General features: G+C 39.3%; 1 protein-coding gene across 1 annotated transcript; it reads right to left on the bottom strand.

Annotated features, from left to right (window-relative positions):
* Positions 1-425: 425 nt before the first annotated feature.
* Positions 426-21,458, bottom strand: PLEKHF2 (pleckstrin homology and FYVE domain containing 2). Its single transcript, XM_026841808.1, has 2 exons — positions 21,351-21,458; positions 426-3,845 (listed from the first exon to the last, which is right to left on the bottom strand). Exon 2 carries the CDS (start codon positions 3,829-3,831, stop codon positions 3,082-3,084), a length of 750 nt encoding a protein of 249 aa, XP_026697609.1. The 5' UTR covers positions 3,832-3,845; positions 21,351-21,458; the 3' UTR covers positions 426-3,081.
* Positions 21,459-21,711: the final 253 nt, after the last annotated feature.

Below are 21,711 nucleotides of genomic sequence, written 5' to 3'. Positions count from 1 at the left end.
AGTACCAAGTTACTCTCCAGTCTGATACCAGAAGTCTTGTCCCCAGTGGTGGTTTGATGGGGCCCAGAACTGAGACCTGCAGTGCTGGGGCTGGGCTGCCCAGCACCCTGCCACACATGGGATGTCCTCCAGCCTCTTCCAGTGGCTCAGCTGATACCAGTTCAACAAAAGTCAAAAATTTTGCAACACAATTGGTGACCCTTGTTTTAAACAGTTACTCAAATTCATAAGTTCCTTCTAAATCCGTAACTACATTTAGTTCCAGTTTAGTCTTAAATCTTCTCCTGTATGCTTATACTCTAAATTTACTAATCCCTCCTGACCATGAATAATCAACTTGCTGCTAAAATACTTATCAAGATAAAAAACAGCCACCCTACTTTTTGTCACCCTTGAAGGTCCACACTTAAAGAAAATTAAACACATAGGCTTGAAGCTACATCGTATATTTGTAAATAAAATAATTTGACAGAACAAGATTACAAAGTACAAAACGAGCCCTTTCAGGAATTTGTAAGTACAAGAGAAGTCGATGTTAAGTCCATTTTGTAAAGTTTTAAACAAATACCACTGAGGGATAGGAGTATTACCATAAAACTTTTTTTTTGTTTTTAAATGCTTTCTCAAAAAGCTTGGACCATATACATCAATTTCAGATTAAAAGTCCCACACGCACACATTGGTTTGGTTACAGCTTCAGGGATCAGTGCAGCACAGTGCAAGTTTCATTCACAGATAAAAAGATATTTGAAGTAGGTACAAGAACATTCGGCAAAATATAGGATGTGATCTAACTCTTGGCAACCCTCCTCCCGCCCCCTAGAAAGTGCTGAAAAGTAGAGCACAACATATAGAAACACAAGTACACAGGGAGATGGACTCTTTAACAAGACAAGTTAATATTTGACAGCTTAAGAAAGAGGAAACAATTGCATCAGGAAGAAAATTATTGTTAGTCATTAGAAGGTATGTACAAGGGAAGTTTGTACTTTGATTATGTAGAAAAACTGAAGCTGACATGTCTCTGTTCCTGAAATACAAATACTGAGTGAGGTACAAGAAGTAAGCACTATTAACTGGAAGTGCCTTCTCAGAGTAGCCCATTTTCCCCTGCTGCAGGTCACCATTCCCTCATCTTTCCAGGAATAAGGATACATAACTACTTATTTCAGCTAGTCTTTGAGTATATACGATTCTTTATTGCTTATCTGGCAATTTCACAGAATCTTCCTGGTCCCTAGTCTCCATCAGAAAGCATTTTCCATTTTTATGCTTATTTCAAAGTAGATCAAATACTCTTCAGTGCTTTTCAAAAAACCCCTTATTTTTAGAAATTGCCCAAGCTAAAAATATTAATGCAATTTTCACCTGAAGCAATGTATCACAGACTATTAGCACAGAATGCCTGCCCTAAATACGCTAAGTGCATCTTTACCTATCAGAAATCTCAGAGGGCTACAACTTTGAAGTGCTCTGCTAATTCTTATAAAAAAAATTATGACTGATATTTACAGCATACAGAATGGGAGACTAGTGCAATATGCAGCATTGATTGTTTATTCAATAAATATTTGACCCAATTATTGCCAAACAAGGCAAACAGTGCAGAAATTGTCAGAGATACAAAAGTTTAACTTTGTTTTTATAAAGTCAGTTGCTACTATATTCAAACAACTATTTCAAAGAGGTTTTTCTGCTTCAAAATTGACACTACTATTATAAAAATATAGAAACATAGTATTTGGGGGTTTAACATGTCTTTGCAAGTCTAACTCTTACATTTACACAGGAACATGACACTTCTGTATTCAAGAACTTGTTAAAAATAAAAACAAATACTATGGTAGAGACATTTTCTGCACTGACAATTTCATTATAGTTCTTAAATACATCTTTCTTGGTCCTCGGAATACATTTAGAATGAAATAACTTGCATCTCACATTTATCCTGAGGTCAGCTGTGTAAAAAGGAAAGCCAATTTTATAAGGATACTTGCAGGCTTTTTGTTGATACTATGAAGTTATTTTTAAAGAAGTCAATAAAACTTCTGGGAGCAAAAAAAACCCCAACACTCTCACTAATGTTTTAAGAAACAGTTTAGTGTAATTTTGGGGAATTATTTCAAAAAATACATAGGCTATCACATCCAAATGCTTTATCACCCAACTAAAATTTCCATATGCATCTGCCAAATTTGAAACTTAGAAACTGTTCTGAAAAGAACAAGTATAAATCCCCATAAAGAGTCGCCCTAAGCTTCTCATCTCAAGATCCCAACCTGCAATGCAATTCCTAAAAGGAGAACCCCACTGAAGCCTGCAGGAATCTGCAGTCTTCAGATCTGCCTACATGGGTGAGGACCTGTGATTCAGGTCTTTGTCACTCACCGCAGGGTACAGTTATGACCTTGTCAAAGCTCCACTTTAAACACAGCAGTTATTTTCAATAGCACCAACAATCTCTCAGATACCAGCATCAGGCAAATACAGACGACATAGAATAACTTTGTATCTTCCTGAATCAGCACTAGTGGTACAAGGCACTGCTTGGCATAGGAAGTCATAAATAAGAGCAAAACAAGACAACTTCCAAGTTTTGTGACATTTAAGTTTCTAAGTTATGTCACATTTCAACTTATTATATACGATGGTTAGAAAAACAAGATCGTCTAAGGGATTAACCAAAACATCACTGTTCCATGCATGCCTACAGTTTTTCTCCTCATATCTGAAAAAGCCCACTTAACATACCAATATGAAGCATTAGGAAGTATGGGTTGTTAAATTAAGAAAGTACATTTTGTTCTCCAATCTTCCACAAAAGTCTAACCTAGACACAACTCAAGTATAAGAAATTGGAAAATATTCTGATAACATTTGCAACAGTCTATCCCTGCAGAGGAGTGAAAAAACTATTGTCTAGAGAATTCATAGATTGAGGCACATTGCAATTGAAGATATTCAGGCATATTTTATGGCTAGAACAGGATTTTTCTGAGGAACCTCACTACAGACTTCCCCAAAAGCAGCTCCATATGGTTTGAAACGCAAATTGCAACACATCGAAAAAACATTTGGTCCTTAATCACTACTGTCTTCATCATCATCATCATCAGATACATCATTTAAAGATGATTTAGGTGACTGGCTGTAGGAGTCTGATCTAGTGGACTGACAAGCAGTCATCTCCCCAGTAGAAAGAAGATCATAGCAGAAGTCGCAAATTCGCACAGGCTTGGAAGACTGGCTCGGGAGAAGAAATCTCTTTTCAGAGCAAGGCCCGCACACAACAAAGCCGCACTTGCGACAGTGGTGACGACGGTTGACAGGCGTAAATTTTGCTTTCTGACAGCGCATGCACACAGTGGCTTCTGAGTCTGGTACCCAGACAGCTGCATGTTCATTGCTAGGAGTCTTCCCGCTTTTGGAAAGCAAATCAGAAACACACTTATTTATGTGGTTCATCCACTCAGACTTCTCTGTAGCAGTGGCAGCATAAACTGCAAATGACTTTGTTGGTGTCTTGATAAGCCACCCATTTCGTAAGTCTCCCTCATCCTGGATGGAATCAATAGTGACGTTTTCCAGTGGGATTATGTGCTGTTTATTGTATTTCTTCTTCTGGATGACAATGTTACCATAAACAAGAATGTCATTGAACAGGAAGAACTGCCTTGCTTTGGGCTTCTTCCTACACAGCTTTGTTAGTACTCCCTCTCCAATCAGAACACGACCAGGAATAGTCAGAGGCTGACCAGCTGCTCCAAAGCAGTTTTCCACTATACTTATTCTTCTAGTATTTGCCTCACTGTTTGCCAAGCGATCCACCATCTTTCACAAGTATCCTAAAATTAGGAAAAAAAAAAAAAAGTTTGTTGTTAGAACAGGACTGATTCAACAGCAGCCATCCCCAAGGAAGGTACCAACCCCACATTTCTTAAAATATCTAACAGAACTCGCTGGCTCAGAGGCACCAACTTGTAACACCTAAGAATTTTTAGCAACTGATTAGTCTTTTTTTCAAAAGCAAAAATGTTCCATCCAGCTGACAGCTATCTTTATCACACAGACAGCACCTACAGCAATGTTCTTGAGAGCCTCTGGCAACAGACTAGGAGGCTTCCTCTCTAGTAAAGTTACTGCATCCTGGTTTAATGCTCATATTTCTCTGTATATGCTCCTGCATCTACTCTCTGGATATCAAAAGAAAGTATCATCCATTATTCCAAATTATAATACTGACAGAAACATCAACTTAACTGAGCAGCCTGGAGACCCATGTTAACACTATAAACAAAAATTATATAATTGATGTTCACATGGGAAACCACCATTCCCAAGCTCAGTATTGCTCTATTTTCACTAGTAAACCTTAAAGCATGGGCTAAACCCATGAGTCTACCTACTAGAAACATTTTGTACAGGCCACAGCTTGCACCACCCACCACCCGCTTTTATGTCAAACTCGAGTCAGGAGCAGGGAGCGAGTCACTGCTGGTGGCCCAGCCTGCTTGCTGCTGCTTTCTTTTTGCACAGTCCCTCCCTCCTTGCCTGCTCAAGCCACATCTGCACCCATCACAATCAGATGACATACACAGGCAAATCAGCACAGAGGACATCCCATACAGCTTGGAACTGTTCCTGAGAAAGATTAAGTGACTGGCACCGGCTTAAAGTTTAGGCAAGAAGTGTTTCTTCAAACTTCGTGTTTCAGGAAGTGCTAAAGAGTACATACGTTCCAAATACATACAGATTAAAACCACCTCTCATCCTTCCCCAAGTAGCAAATGAGATTTATCTCTTGTAAGGGTAAGATTCCTGAGGCATCCAACAGGGAACTGAAAATAAGAAGTCACTATAGTGATTCATACCTCAGCAAACCACTCCTTAGCCTATCTTATACCCTAGAGCTTCCTGGGCAGAAGTCAGGCAAAGGAAACTCCTGCCAGTCTGATCCAGATCTCTCCCCTCCAAGCTCCTCCTGAGTAAGGCCATGAACTTGAACCGTGTGCTTGACAAAGCCATGAAACAGGTGGCAGAGTCAAGAACCAAGAAGAGACCTGTCTCTCAGCACAGAGAAGCAGTGCTCTCCTTGTGCCTTCCTTTCCAGCTACCGCTGAGCTGATGCTCACAACACCCTTTGGTACAACCACTGCTTTGAACAGGCCTGAAGGAGAGCAAGAGTACCCAATACTCCAGCACCTACTACCTGTGCTTCCCAACACGATCCCAGTTTGGGAAGTCCTCTGTGTTCACCTACCTTTTCTTTTAGATCAATACACTCTGCTATCAGTACAGCATCAGCCAATAATCAAGATGAAACAAGGTGCAGACTTGATGCTGCTCAGACTCTCTTGCTCTGCCATAACCTGATCTTCTTCCTATGAATCAAAGCTCAGAAACTTCCTTACAAAATACAGATGAAACTTCCTGATAGAAATGTGGTCACAGAGAAACCTCTCATGAGACCTCATCTAAATAAGTATGTAACCCCTGACTACACAAATCCACATGCCCGATTTTGTGTGATTAAAAAACTTGTAAGTTACTGCTTTGAGCGCTTAATTAGTTCCACACTAAAATAGTTTGACAACTGGGCTCGCTCAGATATAACTAAACTGACCTTTTTTTTTAAACTCTACACATGGTATCATCTCGTATCAAAGACACTGAAGACAGAAGAATCTATAAGCTTTCTTCATCGTTCCCTTTAAGAGATGCCCACAAGTGGACACTGTACTAAATCCCTAAATCCTTCTGCAACACCAAACTTAGCATAAATTGGTATCGCCACAGATGGAAACAAAGCAGAACTGTACCATCTATCTGACCCCCTCCCTGCTCCTTTACACCATTTACAAGAGCTACACAGTAACTTAGATCAGGGCTGATCAAGCTGAAAACAAAACAGAGAGTTTTAGAGCACAGATTTGCAGCATAGCTGCAGTGGAGGGAGACGATGGAGGAATGGGAAGTGCTTAGACAGTTCCCTACATCAGAAGTACACTGGCTTAAACTGATCAGTAAACAGAAGTATTACATTTTGTAGTGTTTTGTCCTCCCACAGAACAACCAAAGACTCAATTACATCACTGTGATTCATTTTTTTTGAATGCTATGACTACAGAGGCACATCCAAAATACACCTTTCAACAGACATTTCTTTCAGGCATTCCAAGCACCAATACACCAATACTAACTTATACAGAGTGATACACAATAACAACTCTTTACATGTTTTATTCAGCATTAAGATCTAGCCACTTTTGGGTTGCTTGTTTTTTTTTTTTTTTTTTTTAAATACACACCTTCCAACTACCTACTACCACATGGCAAGGAGGCACAACACTAGCACTTGGGAGTTAGTTCTCTGGGTTTCACTTGTACTACAGCCTTGTCTAATGCAGAGGTGCCACTCCACATAAACTCTGTCGGCTTGTCCCAACTATTATCTCTCTCTTTACTAAGGCAAAAGTGCTAAGAAAGGAATGAAAAAGGTAAAGTAGGTACTTTTTGATGTGTATTTGCTGTAGTCCCAGGCTCAAAAAATCAAATTCAGGTGCCTGACTGACAAAGCCCAGGATTTGGTATGAGGGTTAATTGCCAGTAACTGCCAAATAACCATTCCCATCTAACAACATACTAGCAATAAACAGCCTTTGCAGGTGCCAAAGCTGAACCAAGAAAGCAAGGAGTCAGTCACAGGGTCAGTCTGAAGCTACTTAGTAATCCCATGTTCTCTGTGAAGTGGGGAAGGAAATCAGTCAGCAGAGTGCAAAGGGGACAGACCAGAAAAATAGGCTTTTCTGCAGGTACAAATCGATACTTCTAAACTACTTCTAAACTTCCACTTTTACACGGATTATCTGCAAATTACAGCAAGTTAAATGCTTTTGCTAGTCCACAAGGGGGACCCCCCCTCCCCCCAAAAAAACCCACAATCATACTGGTAAGTTTCAGTGAAGCAAGCTCTCGGTGTGAAGCTGCAGCGACCTGTAGGAAGCAGTCGCTGCTCCACAACTCCAACTCATGGCTCTCCGCACTCCCTGCCAATAAACAGCAAACTCGGCTCAAGGTCACCACGAAAGCTTTCAAAATACAAGTCACTGGGAGAAAAAAACAGAGGGAGAAAAGGCTAAAGGTTTTAATTAACTGTTCTCTAGGATGACCCGAGAGAAAACAACTCCAACCAGGATCGTCTGATGGCTTCAAACCAAGACACATGACTCCAGAACTTGTGCTGAAGACTGTACTGTCAGCTTGTGAAAATACTTACTAAACTTAAAGCAAGAATCCGGGTCAAGTTAAGGACTATTTAGAAAGACAAAAAAACAAAAAAAAAAAAAAAAACCCAAACACATCTAAATTGAAACAAATTCTCACCTATCAGCCTCAGTTAAGACAGTAAAAGCCGCAGATTGCTGATGGATTATTCTGCCTTTCCAGAGCATGAACTGTGTTTTCCTACACTAACAGATTAGAATTTTTAAAATAAGCTCTCTGACATTTTTCTCATAAGTTTTTAGAGAACTAAAAATTAAAAATCCATCTGAAATCCTATGCACACTAATGCTCATTCACCTTCACTAGCCTTTTCTGAGAAAGGAAGTAAGTTCAGAAATGGATAATGAGAAACTACCCAGAAAGTATCATGATTACAGATAGTAATGAAGCATGGAAAAAACAGACCAGGAATACAAATGAGAAGCCATCCCATAAAGTCACAAGAGGTAAAACCAAGAGAAGAGGTACACCTCTTCTCATGAGCACACATACCAAGGAGATATTAACTTAAAATATCATCTGGACACACAAAGGAACTTTTAACCCCAAGATGTCACAGTCCAAAAGCTATTCAAACTACCTATCTTTTGAAGTGACAACAATATTTTCTTAAAGTATATTCAGATATATTGTAAAAGATAACAGATCATACCCTGGAACTGGGTGGCAATATCCCCCCTCTCTGCCAGCTAAAATTTTCTTCTGAAGTTTCTACTGTTGGCCTCTATAAGGAGCAGATATTGTATTACTGTCCTCAAGATTCAGGATCTCAAGACCTGATCAAAAAAAACAATTCCCAAGCAATGGCAAATTGCTGAAAACATGCCCCAAATCTTCCCCACAGCAAGTGAGGAACAAACCAGAACCATGAGCTCCAAAAGGACAAGAGCACTTAGGGATATGGTGTAGCTGAAAATGGTCCGTGTTAGGTTAATGATTGGACTAGATGATCTTCAAGGTCTTTTTCAACCTTGTTGATTCTGTGACAGGCTAGACTGCTCCACTGAAGGGGAGAGCTAGAGCATTTTATATGTAGTCTGGTTTATGGCCACTATGAAGTCAAAAACCTCAAACCTATTTCTCAGATTTTTATCATGTTTAACTCCAGTTTCACACTTTTTGCATACAAATTCCTAAAGGTCCCCAGGACCTTATTGAAGGAGGACTCCATCTGGCATCTATAAAGACCATCAGTCCAGTACATCAGATTCATTTTTTGTGTCCAGGCTGCAGTGAAGTACTAGCTGCTAGTCAAAACATTGCAAAAATAAACATCAACTTGTAAGAAAAATTAGCTACATAAAGCTGCACCATGAACAGGGTTTAGCAGCCTTTCCAAATAAATAAATCTCAACTCTCAAAATGCTGCAGTACCTTCAGTTTGTTCTCCTTCTCACATACTACTCTCAGTAAGGCCATTTCACAATAAAGATGCTGGGGCAAAGACTTTCATCTCTGTAGTGTAACATGCTATTTAAAGGTGACAAAATATTCCTCTACCGTATGCAGAACTGTCTTTGACACTAAGTTATTTCTACTCACAAGAAGCTTCTACAGAAACAACAATTCTTTTATCGAGATATCAAGATCACATTGCTCCCCTATTTCACTACACTTTTACATTTGTATCATGTTGGTGAGAACAGTAATCTTCAAAGTGAGCAAATGTAGATGTTACAGAAACCTTTGAAGAACTAACAAGTTACCCACTTACCTAAAACATAACCCGTGTTGAGGAAGTCACATTTATTACAATTATTAACATTCCAGGCTACCACTGCAGGAAAATAATTCTGTTAAGGTTGCTGTGCACTGACAAGTCACCTCCCACATAATTGTTTCTTTCTGCCACTGTATCCTGGTGACCAAACCAAAGATCTCCCAGGACTCAGTGCTTCTACAGGTCTTGTTTAAATTAGGAGAACGTTCATTTTATATGCTAGCTCTGCTCTTGATAGAGGCCAGAATAAACTGCACAGAAGAATAGCTGAAGACACACATAAGGAGTCAACTAAGAAGAAAGGAACCCTGACTGACATAACTACACTTAATTCAACACTGCCCGAAAAATCTTCTACTACATTAGCACTGTAGCAGCTGGAATGATCACCACAGAGCAGAACCACAGGTAACACAAAGGTGCTGGAGGGGAGAAAGGAGGTGAAAAAATGCTATAATGGCATAGTGATGCAAACTGCATACAGCTCAGCACAAAAACATTTCCTCACCCCAGCTCAGAGCATACTACCATCAGAACCAGCACTCCCCTCAGACTGCCAGACAAGCACAAAAGGAATGCAAGAGAGGTAAACAACCCAAATTCCAAAGTTTCTTCAGCAATACAGCAGAACCAGCAGTGGTCCATTACTTTCTGGCCTGGGCAAGAACAAGTTTTGTCCAGTACAGAGTCCCTGCTAACAAGCATTAATTAATAAGCAACTAATTTTTAGCATTATTTTTCTTCAACTCTCCTTCAAGGGATGAAAATGCTTACTGGCCTTGCCATAATTGCGAATTCATCTATCATCACCTTTACAATTAACAATTAGACTGTTAACAATTACATTCAACACATTGCATTAACACAAACCAGGCAGTCTAGATTTCTCAAGAGCCATGGTATCAGGATGCAGGCAGCTCATCCATTACTATGTACATTAACAGTTAAGCTAAGAGCTTTAAAGAAAAAAGTGTATTTAAGCTGCTAGAAAAAGTACAAGAGCTCAAAACTAAACATACAGAGGCCCATCCAGTCCTAAAGCGGAAACATCCAGGATCTGCTACTAAGCCAAATTCAGTAACACAAGTCCAATTAAAAAATTTCCACTAACTGCAGTATCTGATCACACCATTAGAACAGATGAAATGAGATCTTGATATTGTTTCAGAGAAGCAAGTGTACAGAATAGAAAAGAGAAGACTCAGAAATGGAGGAATACAAAAGGCATAAAAAAAAATTGAAATAGCAGATCTAAATGAAAGCATATTACACTTTGCCATCCAATAAACTTCTAAATAATTATCCAGTTGTCAGAGCCCATACTCTCATACCTGCATTTGCACATATCAAGTCAGCAACTGTGTTCCACCACATACATTCAAACTAACCCATTTTCTTTCTTGCCTAAGGGTAACATACACTTTTCATAATAAAAGTTTCTGTTTACAGTCACTTAATAAAAGGCAAAAGTTAAATATTTTATCATGTTTGACTCCACAACTCAAAGACTCTGATTAAAATAGAGATTTCAAATGGAATTGAATCTTGTTTTATTAATCACATAAATTAAACATATATGAAAGGTACAGAAGATCAATAAAACTTTTAAAAGACAGAAACAAGACAAGGACTATCTGCAGACCAGATATCTTAGGTGTGTTAAATGACTGGTTTGCAAGATGACTCATCTTTTGGATCTACAGAGGAAAATATCACACTCTCCTTAAGAGTTCATCAGGCAGAATCACTCATTTAGTACATAATTATGTACTTGTTTCTAGTAGTAGGTTTCCAATAACTGTTATACATATTATCACATCAGACTCATTTAGCTTTCCTCTTGCACTTTGCCTATGCAAGGAAGGCACACTGACTTACAGTTGAACAAAACACAACAGAACCCTCATACATCCCCCTGATTCAAAGCTCTGTCCAAAATGATAATATCACTACTTTTTGTGGAAAAACTTCCAGGTGAAGCCATTTCAGGGCTGTAATACAGTATTCTAATCTCTATTAATATCAGATGTATTGCTCTTAAGAGCAACACTTGACTTTTTGCACCACTGCCAAGCAAAACACAGTGTAAATTTCTCAAGTGCAACCTGTTTAAGGAAACTTATCAATGTCTAATTCTTTGAAAATAGTTTTAGTACAGAAAATAGCTGAACTAAACACATGTACAGCAGATGTTCTAAATTTCTGATACAGGTCAGAAATCAGCATAAATTTTATATCTTACTTTGGCCTCACTAGTTCCACCTCCTACACAGTCTCCTTCAATACATACAGAGAAGGATGATACCATTGCTTGTCCTGTATGTCTCAATGCATCATCTCTGTTGGCAAAATTAAGCTTTCTATGCACTTAGATCTCATTGTAATCAGAATCCCAACATTCATGCACAAGTCAGCACTAGCTGTCAAGGACCATAAAGGTAGTAACAAGAGCTGGATTAAAGAAGATACAGAAATACCAGCAAGAAGTATTTAATTAAACTTTATTTCTATCATTCAGTATGTAGAACATTGAGGAAAATGAAGTTTTAAATATCCAGTAACCCATTTATTAATTCATTAATATTTCATTCTATATTTAACACTTAAATATATCTGTGACAATTAACTGCAGGTGTTTTAAATACTGATTATATATTCACCAATGGCTTTTTATGAAACAGCAAAAAGACTAATTTAACCATAAAGTTAAATGAAATTAGAAGAAATTTCACCACAAAAAATATTATGTTGAGAGGAGATATGAGTGACAAATGCTTTCTAAAGGTCTTAATCACTGCTAAAAGCTGACATGACAGTAACAACTAAGTGCCTGTACTGTGCTGGAGTTAGCTGTCCTGGATGCTATTTAAAACATAAGACAACATCTGTTACTGAAAGAGAAATACAGCCTTCTAACAAGCAGTTCTCTAATAAATCTCTTCACAAAAGTACTCCCAAAACTGCTGTATTTAACAAACTGTCTTGCTATCACCACTGTAACCAGCTGCTAAGGAGGCAGAGGATAACCCCGATGACACCTGAAAGATGAGTACCAAGAATGACAAAAAGCTACATCACGATACTGCAAAGAAATTTTAAGGACCAACAGACTAAAGAGACTATATCAAGGTAGAGATGACAGCAGGAAAGGAGGCAATAAGATCCCTCTGAATTTCTTCAACATAGTCTTTATGCAGAATCACTTTTGACTAATCTGGTTAACAGCTGCAGCAATCAGAAGGGTACCAAGTAGTGGGATAGAGTTCATTCACAGACAAAAAGATTACCTTTTCCTTAAGGCAATGCATGCTGTTGCCTCTTTGCACCATTTTCACACCCTTATTAATTATTGGCATTTAATAAAACCCATATTAATTATTGGCATTTAATAAAACCAAAAAAGCCACAAGATAAAAAAGTGGAAAAAGATGGTGGCAATACCATGGCTGCTTTGGATTACTCTAAGGACTCAAAGATGCTTGCGACATTTTCATACAAATACTATAGAGAAAACATAGGATAAGCATCAATCAATACTACACTGGCAGGAAAGTGGAACAGATGATACTGTGGACCTCTCCCAAGTCTCATTTCTATGATTCTCAGAATAATGTTTTCTACATGAATGTGGTTTTTCATTTTTTCTTCCCCACTGTGAAGACATGGCTTCCTGCATTGTGCAAGCCTGTGAAGCAATGGCTGCGGTGTGGGGAAACACAGCTGAGCTAACTCCCTCCCTTACTGGTATATCCAGTACAAAGGAGCAGTCTTAACCTTTCATTTGTCTCAATGTGTTGGCTAATGCTCTGGCATCGGCCATGGACTCACAGAAACCATGCTGGAAATATGCTTACAGCAACCACATTACTTCAAACTGTGCGACCTGCAAATACTCTGCATTGCCAATATTTTAGAAATCTTTAGATTATTTCTCAGCCCAGCATTTAGTCATGTCCAAATACATCACAAAAGCAAACCCCTGCATTTGTCTAGCTGGATGTCATCATAAACCTGTAATTACCACAGTAAGTAAGACAGATCTGTTGGTTTTTGTTTGTAAACTGTTCCAAATGATTGTCATAAATCTAGTCCCACTAGAACTCTTCTTGAGGGTAGAAATCCCTATTTTAACTGCCTAACATAATAATTCTTATAATGCATTACAGTTAATTTTAGTATACTCTAATTTCTAACTTACAAGGAAATATTTCTGTTTCACTTTAATTGACCAGTTGTGTAAGAATTACTCATTGAACGTAAATTATTCTAAATTAAGAACAACAACAAAAAAACTTGATAATAAAGTCTGCATGGCAAGTGCAGTGCTCTTCAAATTTGCAGTAGCCATTATTCAATGGAGCTAGGAATGCCTAGAAAGGTCAACTCCATTTTGGAGATGGAAATAATTTCTTTCAAGATGTATGACCTTACATTCCCCAACCCACTCAGAAGCTAGTTTGGGCACAGATAGCTATTTTTAGCAACAGACTATCCGTTTTGCCAAAGCTGCATACGTATTAGCACAGCAAGAGCAGAACAATGCTGTTTTACTATCCAGGCTACTCTGCTGAACATATAGCACACTGCCTGAGCTGCTGTATACATCTAAGTCCTGCACATTAGCTTCTCACAAGGTTTGGTCTTTAACGAAATAAACCTCAACTGAAAAGAGAACACCAATTTAACCTGCTTGTAAAGAGAAAGACTAGCTCCCACATCTCAGATGAGTTGTAATGCTAAATAACCACAGAGGATACCCGAGGAAAATAAAGGTATGTGGAAGCAAGCTGCCCCACCAGACGAGTTCGGCCAGTTTACAGCAGCCCTGCACAAAGGGTGAGAGGAACCACCTTGGCCTTAATGCCACGTGCCATAATGCCAGCAGCCCTGCTCCCAGCAAGAAACATGTGGCACCCTTTAAGACAGAAATCCAGAACTGCTGAGTCCCAAAGCTGTTCCCACTATCTTCTCCTCCTTGGCAGTAACAGAAAATATGAAAGATGCAAACCCAAACAGTACTAAACGGTTCATATCACAGGGAAGTACACAATCAGGAGTGCCTCAATCCACTCCTAGACCAACTGCAAGTGGTTGTATTTCCCTTCTGTCCCCAACTTCACTGGAAAAAGTCCCTGAATGCCTCATAGGGGAGGAGAAACCTCATTGCATAAGCCCAGGAGCAACATTCTTGTAAGAGATCCAGCTTTTTCATTAAATCAGCTGCCTATTACCACTGTCAGGCTTCTATTTATAATAAACCATGGTAGCTGATATTGTTTTTGTCTCCTGGCATGATAGCGACAGAGCTGCTGCTGGAAAGAAATACGCAGTTCTCCATCCCCCACCTGGTAGTCAAGGGTTGGAGCAACAAAGGGAGCAACTTCCTAAACTTGTTTTATCTCTGTGTCCTTACCCATCTGCAAAAAAGCTGAGCACTCCCCAAGCACCAATACAGGTTTACATGGCTCTGAACTGCACTTGTGAAACACAGTACTGCCAGCCGAACTGCTGCCATTTAGATGAGAAAATTCTTAACACCTTTCAATATGGTAAAGAAGAGGTAGCCAGCATGTTCATATGTGCAAACCTGGTAATGGCTAGAATTAAAAAAAAACACAAACCAGCACAACCCTGAAAGCTTGAGTTCTGCAAAGAGAGGTGAACAGGCAGGCCTGACCCACGATAAACAGTTTTTGACAAACTCAACTGTCAAAGCACAGAAAGCAAGATCCAGACAACTATGGGCATAACAAATACTTGCAGCTGTCAACATACCGAAATGGGTATAAGTTAAAAGGCTGAGGTTTTGTACACTTTTATATAAACTATGTATTTATAAACTATGCAATACACATGTGCCCTTTTAAATTAATCAACAAACAATTAACTGAAAAAAGCCCAATATTCAGATCAAATTTTTCTGTCATGGGAAAATACCCTAGCATTTCGACTTGCCATTTGCATGTGTTTAGGAGCACTAGAAGTGGTTAGCTTTGCCTCTGGTGCCAGCAAACTGGATCTTTCATCTTAACCAAAACACTGGGAATACACACCAGAATATGGTTTCAAAACCAGCTTCCACAGATCTTGGGCCCAAAAAAGTTCAAGTTCCTTCCAAAGTTCTCCACAGCTCTGAGTAGCTAAAAGCCATCAGGAGAACAACAGACCAACACCTTACAAATGTGCCAGAAGACTCGAGGGCAAAGGACAGAAGCCTGGCATTGTACTCCAGCTCAAAAAAGCTCCAGCAGACACGGACCCTGCATGCTGGGCCGATGCCTAAAGTACCACTCGACCGGACTGTGATACTAAACATTGGAATACGTTTTTCTGTTTACAACTTAATGTTTCCCTACTCCAATTGTTTAGCTGTTTGAAGAGTCTCTCCCAGCAAATGTTATTTTCCAGTTTGGCAGCAGTGACTTACCCCTCCCTTCCAGGCTGCCTGGACAGGCGCTGGGTGTGCCCATCCCATCTGATACGCTGCCTGTGAAGGAACAGCTTAACTGATGACAGCCCACCTCACCAGCACCCAGGCACCCATCTGGGTAGCTGGGCTAGCAAATAACTTGACATACAGAAATACCACACTTAATTTTAAATGGACATTGGTGAGGGATGTGAAAAATCAGTCAAAAAGGTTTGACCAATTTCAGAACAAACTAGATCTTGCCTTAAATTTAGCCAACCCAGCACAATGAAGAGAATCCACAGCATCAATATACCTTTTAAATCTTGAAATAGACAAACTTATTTAAATTCTTTCGGGGAGGGGACACAGCATCATTAATATAAAAAAAAAAAACAACAAAAAAAACCAAAACACAAAACAGATCCAGATACAGCTGTTCCACAAGAGGTGTTGCCAAATCCATCTTGCAAGCCGTTCTCCAAAACCAGACTGGTTGCATGGCTTGTTGTTATGGATTACTGTATTTAGAGCACACACAGAGGCAACTTGCTAAGTGCTAGGTAGACTGTCTCTCAGTCAATGTGTAAAAGCAGATTTGGTACTCAGTGACTGAAATACACAGTATTTGCCAGCATGCTTCTTGCAGCATCTTTAACCTACAAGTAGAGAATACTTACAGAAGGATTTCTGATGTGTATCTCTTATATGCAAGTATAAAATAAAAATAGCACCTCATAGCTTCCAGAGTACCTGCATGTTTAGCACTTGAGAGCTACCAGAACATCTATCTACAATGAGCTTGCTCAAGTTAACAGAATTTGTTTTCCCTTTCTTCATGAATGTGCACCTATGACACACCTGATTTTCTTCACTGGCTTATGTCTTTTCACTGTGCACAGGTACTTAAAGTGGCCAGTATTTAAAAAAAAAAAGGTTTTCTGTTTTATGTTTTCTTTAGTTTACTTCTATTACCATTATGAGAGAAGTCTCTGAATTTTACTAACAGTCTAACAAGGACTGGATTAGAGAGTTATCAAGTAGTCAAAGTTAGGCAAGAGCTGTTAACTTCCTACAAATAACTGCAACACAAAAGGACTTCTGGTTTTAGCTAGCTGTGTTTTAAAACAGAGCAGTCTTCCCATGCTGTCTCACAATTTATAGGTACAGCAGCATAACCACATCATCACTATTTTTATTATATCATTTTCACATGCATGTGAATTAGAAAAAAATATCAGATATCCTGTTATAGAAAAAGAAGCTGCACAACAAAGAGGTTTCTTTTACCAGCTCAGTAATTCCAAGCATTTCCACAAATTAAAAAAAAACACAAGCCAAATAACATTCAACCTTCTTCTCTGACCAGGTGCAATCACCTCAACACCTGCTGCTCTTGACCCAAGTTATGAAATCTACACTTCAGGGGGAAAACCTAATACTGTATTATACTGTAGAAACACTTTCAGGAGGTCAGGCAGCTGGCCACTACCTAACAGGGTCAGACAAAGCAGTGCTGCAGCGCATCTTCAGTATTATAGTAGGAAAAACAGAATATTCAGACATACATAGTCCCTTAATATTCTTAACTCCTTAAAAGAAAAAAAACACAAAAACCAACCAACCAAAAACCACAACCAAATTCTACCACTAGTTCTCCAGCAAGAATAGACTAAGGGCAAGTATGGCTGACTGCAAGGAACCTTTTTCCTACCATTTAAACCCCCTGAAAGAAGTTGCTTAAAGTGGTACCAAAAAATGACTCAAGCTCCAGTAACCATGAGCACAGCAGGGCTGTCATCAGGCTGTGAACCACCAGCCCAGAAGAAACCAGGGGCTTGCAAGCAGCCGAAACACAGCTCGGGGCTTGGAATTAAACCACACGTTGTGATTTTCAGGAAGCTTCACAACACTGAAGTGCTGCAATGATGGACCTATCATTGTTGCCCCCTGCAGCAAAATTTAAAATTTATTTATCCAGCAATATTTAAAATACATAAGCCAAGCACTGAATCGGTCTTTCTTGAGCAAGGGACATAAGCCCTTTTTACAGCAAATGCTGCTACCTGGTGAGATATGAGTGGACGGTGACAGTTTAGAAAAATGACATCTGACAGCTATCGACAAAAGCCAAAAGGAAAGCTTTAACAATGATACCATAAATAGGATTTATCAGTCTTCAATGTAACCAGCTTTTTAGCCATAACCTGTGTGTTAAAAGGGCAGTTCACTTGGCTCCATGCTGCTAACCTACATCAGAATTGGGGTGTGGGGGAAAGAGGGGTGGAAAAAAAATTCGCTGTCACACACAGCTTTCAGAACAGAAGTACCCTGCAAATCAGTCTCAGAAGTTTTACATTACCAAGTATTGACAGCTAAGTCAGGAGAAATTTAAAGCAGAAGGAGAAGGAAAGGAGTAATTTCCTGAAAGAACCCTGTAATCACAGCAGCTTATTGTAGGTGGCTTTACTGAGAAATGCACTCACTGGCCTTTTTCCCCTTTTACTGCTTGTCAAATGTGTTTGATGCATTTTAAAGTCATATGGAAAGCACTTGGAGCACAGACATTAGAGCACTCAGCACAACCCAGTCCTCCGAGTGCAATAAACAGCCTCCAGAATACTGCAGGGGCTCGTGGTCCACGTGATTCTCATCCAACAGGCCATTTTCCTTTGCTCTTAGGCTCTTACTGCTGCAGCAAAGATGACACAATCTACAGGAAACTTTGAAAACGGCACAAAGGTTTGCACTGAAGTTAAGGTGCACAGCTCACTGTTCTGAGAAAGATGCTATCTGACAATGTGAACAGCAAGCGTGTACAGTACACTCTTTAATATTAATTTGCATTAACAAAATATGCGTACACTTTAGAAATGCAGATGTCAAAGAACATGCTGTAACTTTTGCAGAAGGCATACTAAGTACTTAAAAGCAAAACTATTACCTTTAGATGATGTGTCTCAAGTACAAGAGGTATTTAGTGAAAGCTAAAGCTGCTGATAGAAAAATCAGATACCCCACTATCTAGCAACTCCCCTGTATCTGTCTGAATCAGTCCAACTTCTCAAGAGATTGCATCTCAACACAGTAACTAACTGCCTGTGTGTCATCTTACGACATGCAGGAATGGGGTGGGGGTTGTGTGTGTAGAAAGAACATTCCTATATTTGAAGTCCTTAACTTTCAACTGTTTTTGCTTTTTACACTTATACAAAATGCCAAAGTCCTGATGTATTATTATGTACAATAAAAGTGTTAAGCACATTGTGTAAAACATAATGATGTAAAGAATAAAAGTCACTCTTCCAACTTATTTTTAAAATCCTTATTTACAATCACTAGTAGGCTTAAAAAAAAAAAAAAACAAAAAAACACCAAACCACACACCATCACTATATCCAAGGCAGCAGCACTCTTACCTATTTATGCAACTTCAAAAAACCAAAGTAAACATATGAGTGCATTTTTGACTATGTAGTACTAAAGTGGCAGGCTGAAAAACCATGAAGTACTCTTCTGTTTAATAACACTTCTGCTTAATAATATTTATTTTCATAAAAGAAGAATCTTTGTCCTACAACTCTCAATCAAGCCACTTCTCATGCAAGCAGACTCATTTATTTCAACAGGACTACTTCTGTGGCTCAGAATTTGCAGGACTCTGCTTGCTAACACAGTTGTCATCACATCTTATAGCTTATGACAGTGCTAAAATAATCTTTAGCATGGTAAATGTGTTCTACCACATCTATCTACAGAATAGGTTTTCATCCCCCTCATCCGTAAAAACAAGTCCTCTGCTAAATCATGAAAACAAAAGTTATTCTACCATAGCCAACTCCGCATTTGCTGCATAGGAAGAAAGTTTTAAATACGCAGCTCTATTTCAAAAGCCTATTTGCACCTTATATATTGTCTTTCTGAACAATCTCCAGATTATCACACTTCCATCAAATTACTGAATTAATCCTTGAAAACAGTAAAATATATACACAAGCATCATCTACAATTTTTTTTTAAATTACATAAATGAAAGAGCAAGCTTAAATATTGAGAGCTTGAAATAAGTCACAAATGCACTATTAGAATTTGAAGCAGTACAGAATAAGGTTCATTTCTTAACACAAAAAACAAGAAGTTAACTAGCTTTCTTACATCTAAGAAATGTATCCACTGTTAATGCTGGGGTTTCCTTATTTGACATCATCAGCTAATAAATAGCCTTTAAGAACAAAAAGCTGCATGCCATTTGTTTGCTTGACTACCACTTCTAACATCTGAGCTAACAGACACATTTTCAGAAAATCACATCTGCACGTGATAAAAACTTCCACTCTCCCTCATCTACGCGCCATGCTTTGACACTAACCTTTAACACCTCTAGCCCTCTTTGGTGAAGACTGGTCACCAAAAACACTGCAAGTGTAACAAAACCAGTGCTTGTGCCCTGCCTTTATTGCCGTCACTCCGCTCTTTGCAAGGTAAATGAGACGTGCCAAATTCCACTGTGTATCATGCCTCACCTGTAACTGCTGTTCCATTTCTCTTTACTGCTCTGAGACCTTCCTACATCCACTAACCACAATGGTGAAACCTAAAAGTCACCATGTCATTTGAATATAACAACCATTTTACCGATGATAATTTTTGTAAACTAAAGGGCTTCTGGATGTTATGGGTATATCTTCTGTTAGTCCAGGGTTGTATGTAATGCTAGAGTTAAGTCTCAGGCCATAATTTACAGGGAAACAGAACACTGCTCTTGCTAAAGAATGATTTCATCATTGCACCTAAATGCAAACTTGCTTCTAGGTGAAAAGACTCTGTCTCCTGATAGAGAATACAAGAGGAAACTGATCCAGCTTCTCCAGCCCCAAGTTTCTACTCACTGGTTTTCATTTCACATTTAAGGGACTTCCTCTATGTGGATTTCTGTGCAGAGCAAAACTCATAGACGCACCAAAAGGCATATGGCTGATTTGCATTCAGAAGCAAGAATCTGGGACTCAGGTTCACAACACTTCACTTTCACTGTTGTTTTCACCAAAAGCAGTGCAGCACTTTGTTATTTAACAAACTGAGCAGATACGCATGACATTTAACTACACAAGGATTCTTATTTCTCATTCGATTGGTCAACAGTATTTCGATTACATAGGTAAAAGCAAGAACGTGGCCTTCTGAGCTGAAGAACCGATTCCTTTCTGCATGTTAATGACTGAATACAAAGCAAATTATCTGTAGGATCTCAGCACTGTAAACACTGCCATTTGTAAATACTTCCCTTCTTTCAGACAGCCATCCCTAAAATAATTCAATACACAAGTCTTAGAACCTGAAAGCTGAGTATTTCAGTTCTCTTTATTTTGGGAGAGAAATTAGCAATCTCAGTTCCTAAACTGATTCTGGGGTTTGATTTTAGACCCACTTTACCTACTGTGTTAACCTCACCTGAACTTAAGCTGTTAGGGACATTGCAGCCTCAGATGTAGCGTTAAGTCAAATAAGCATCAACCCCTACAGCAACTACTCAGCACATCCGATAACCTGAGTTAGGACTCAGTGATGCTTCTGGAACCACTCTCACCAATTCAACCAGAAGACAAGGAAGAAGTCCTTGCTCTCTGGTTAAGGATATAACAGGTCGTTTTGGTTATCGACAATTACTGCACTGATGCTTCACACCAAAATCTGAGCTACAGCTGTTTCTCTCAGCAGAGACAAAGACGATGCCAAGATGCGCTGCTCAGCACTCATTCATCGCTTTCTTGACATGATAAGCAGTTTTATCATTTCAAATGAGGCGAGAGGAAAAACATGTGGCTAGCTTTTCCTGAGCCGCTTTCAGACAACGACTTATGTACCATACATATCTTAAGCAGACCAATCACGTTCCTCTCCAAAAATATGCGAATTTCACAGAAAAAAAAATAGCACCTTATGATCATAGCCGCACCACTCGCGGTTCCGCTGCCTTTTTTTTTTTTTTCTTTCACCACAGCATCAAGACTTTTTCAGGCGACTCGCTCCGAGAACGACGAGGAGCTTAAAGCGGCAAGGCGCTGCCCACAGTGGGGCATGAACACGGGGAAGGGGGCAGAACACGTAGGGCTGAGCACACATGTCCTCTCTGGCCTGGCTGTCTGCTCCTCCCTTAAAATCCACCCAGCGTTCAGCTCGAGTCGAATGCTGCCCTAAGGGTTTATTGAAGGACAGAAATGAAGGAACGGCGCTCTTTCACTGTTGTGACAGATGTAGCTTCTGGACGTGGGGCACATTTGAAAGCTTCTGTGTGTGG

This window comes from Athene cunicularia, assembly GCF_003259725.1.
Source record: "Athene cunicularia isolate RWA chromosome 2 unlocalized genomic scaffold, athCun1 chr2_part1, whole genome shotgun sequence".
In the NCBI taxonomy this organism is placed as follows: Eukaryota; Metazoa; Chordata; class Aves; order Strigiformes; family Strigidae; genus Athene; species Athene cunicularia.
Note: the sequence above shows the minus strand (reverse complement) of the source record. Positions and strands in the feature narration are given on the sequence as shown.

Excerpts from the sequence above, each read along its gene's own strand:
- PLEKHF2 (XM_026841808.1), bottom strand. The coding sequence starts at position 3,831 with ATGGTGGATCGCTTGGCAAACAGTGAGGCAAATACTAGAAGAATAAGT.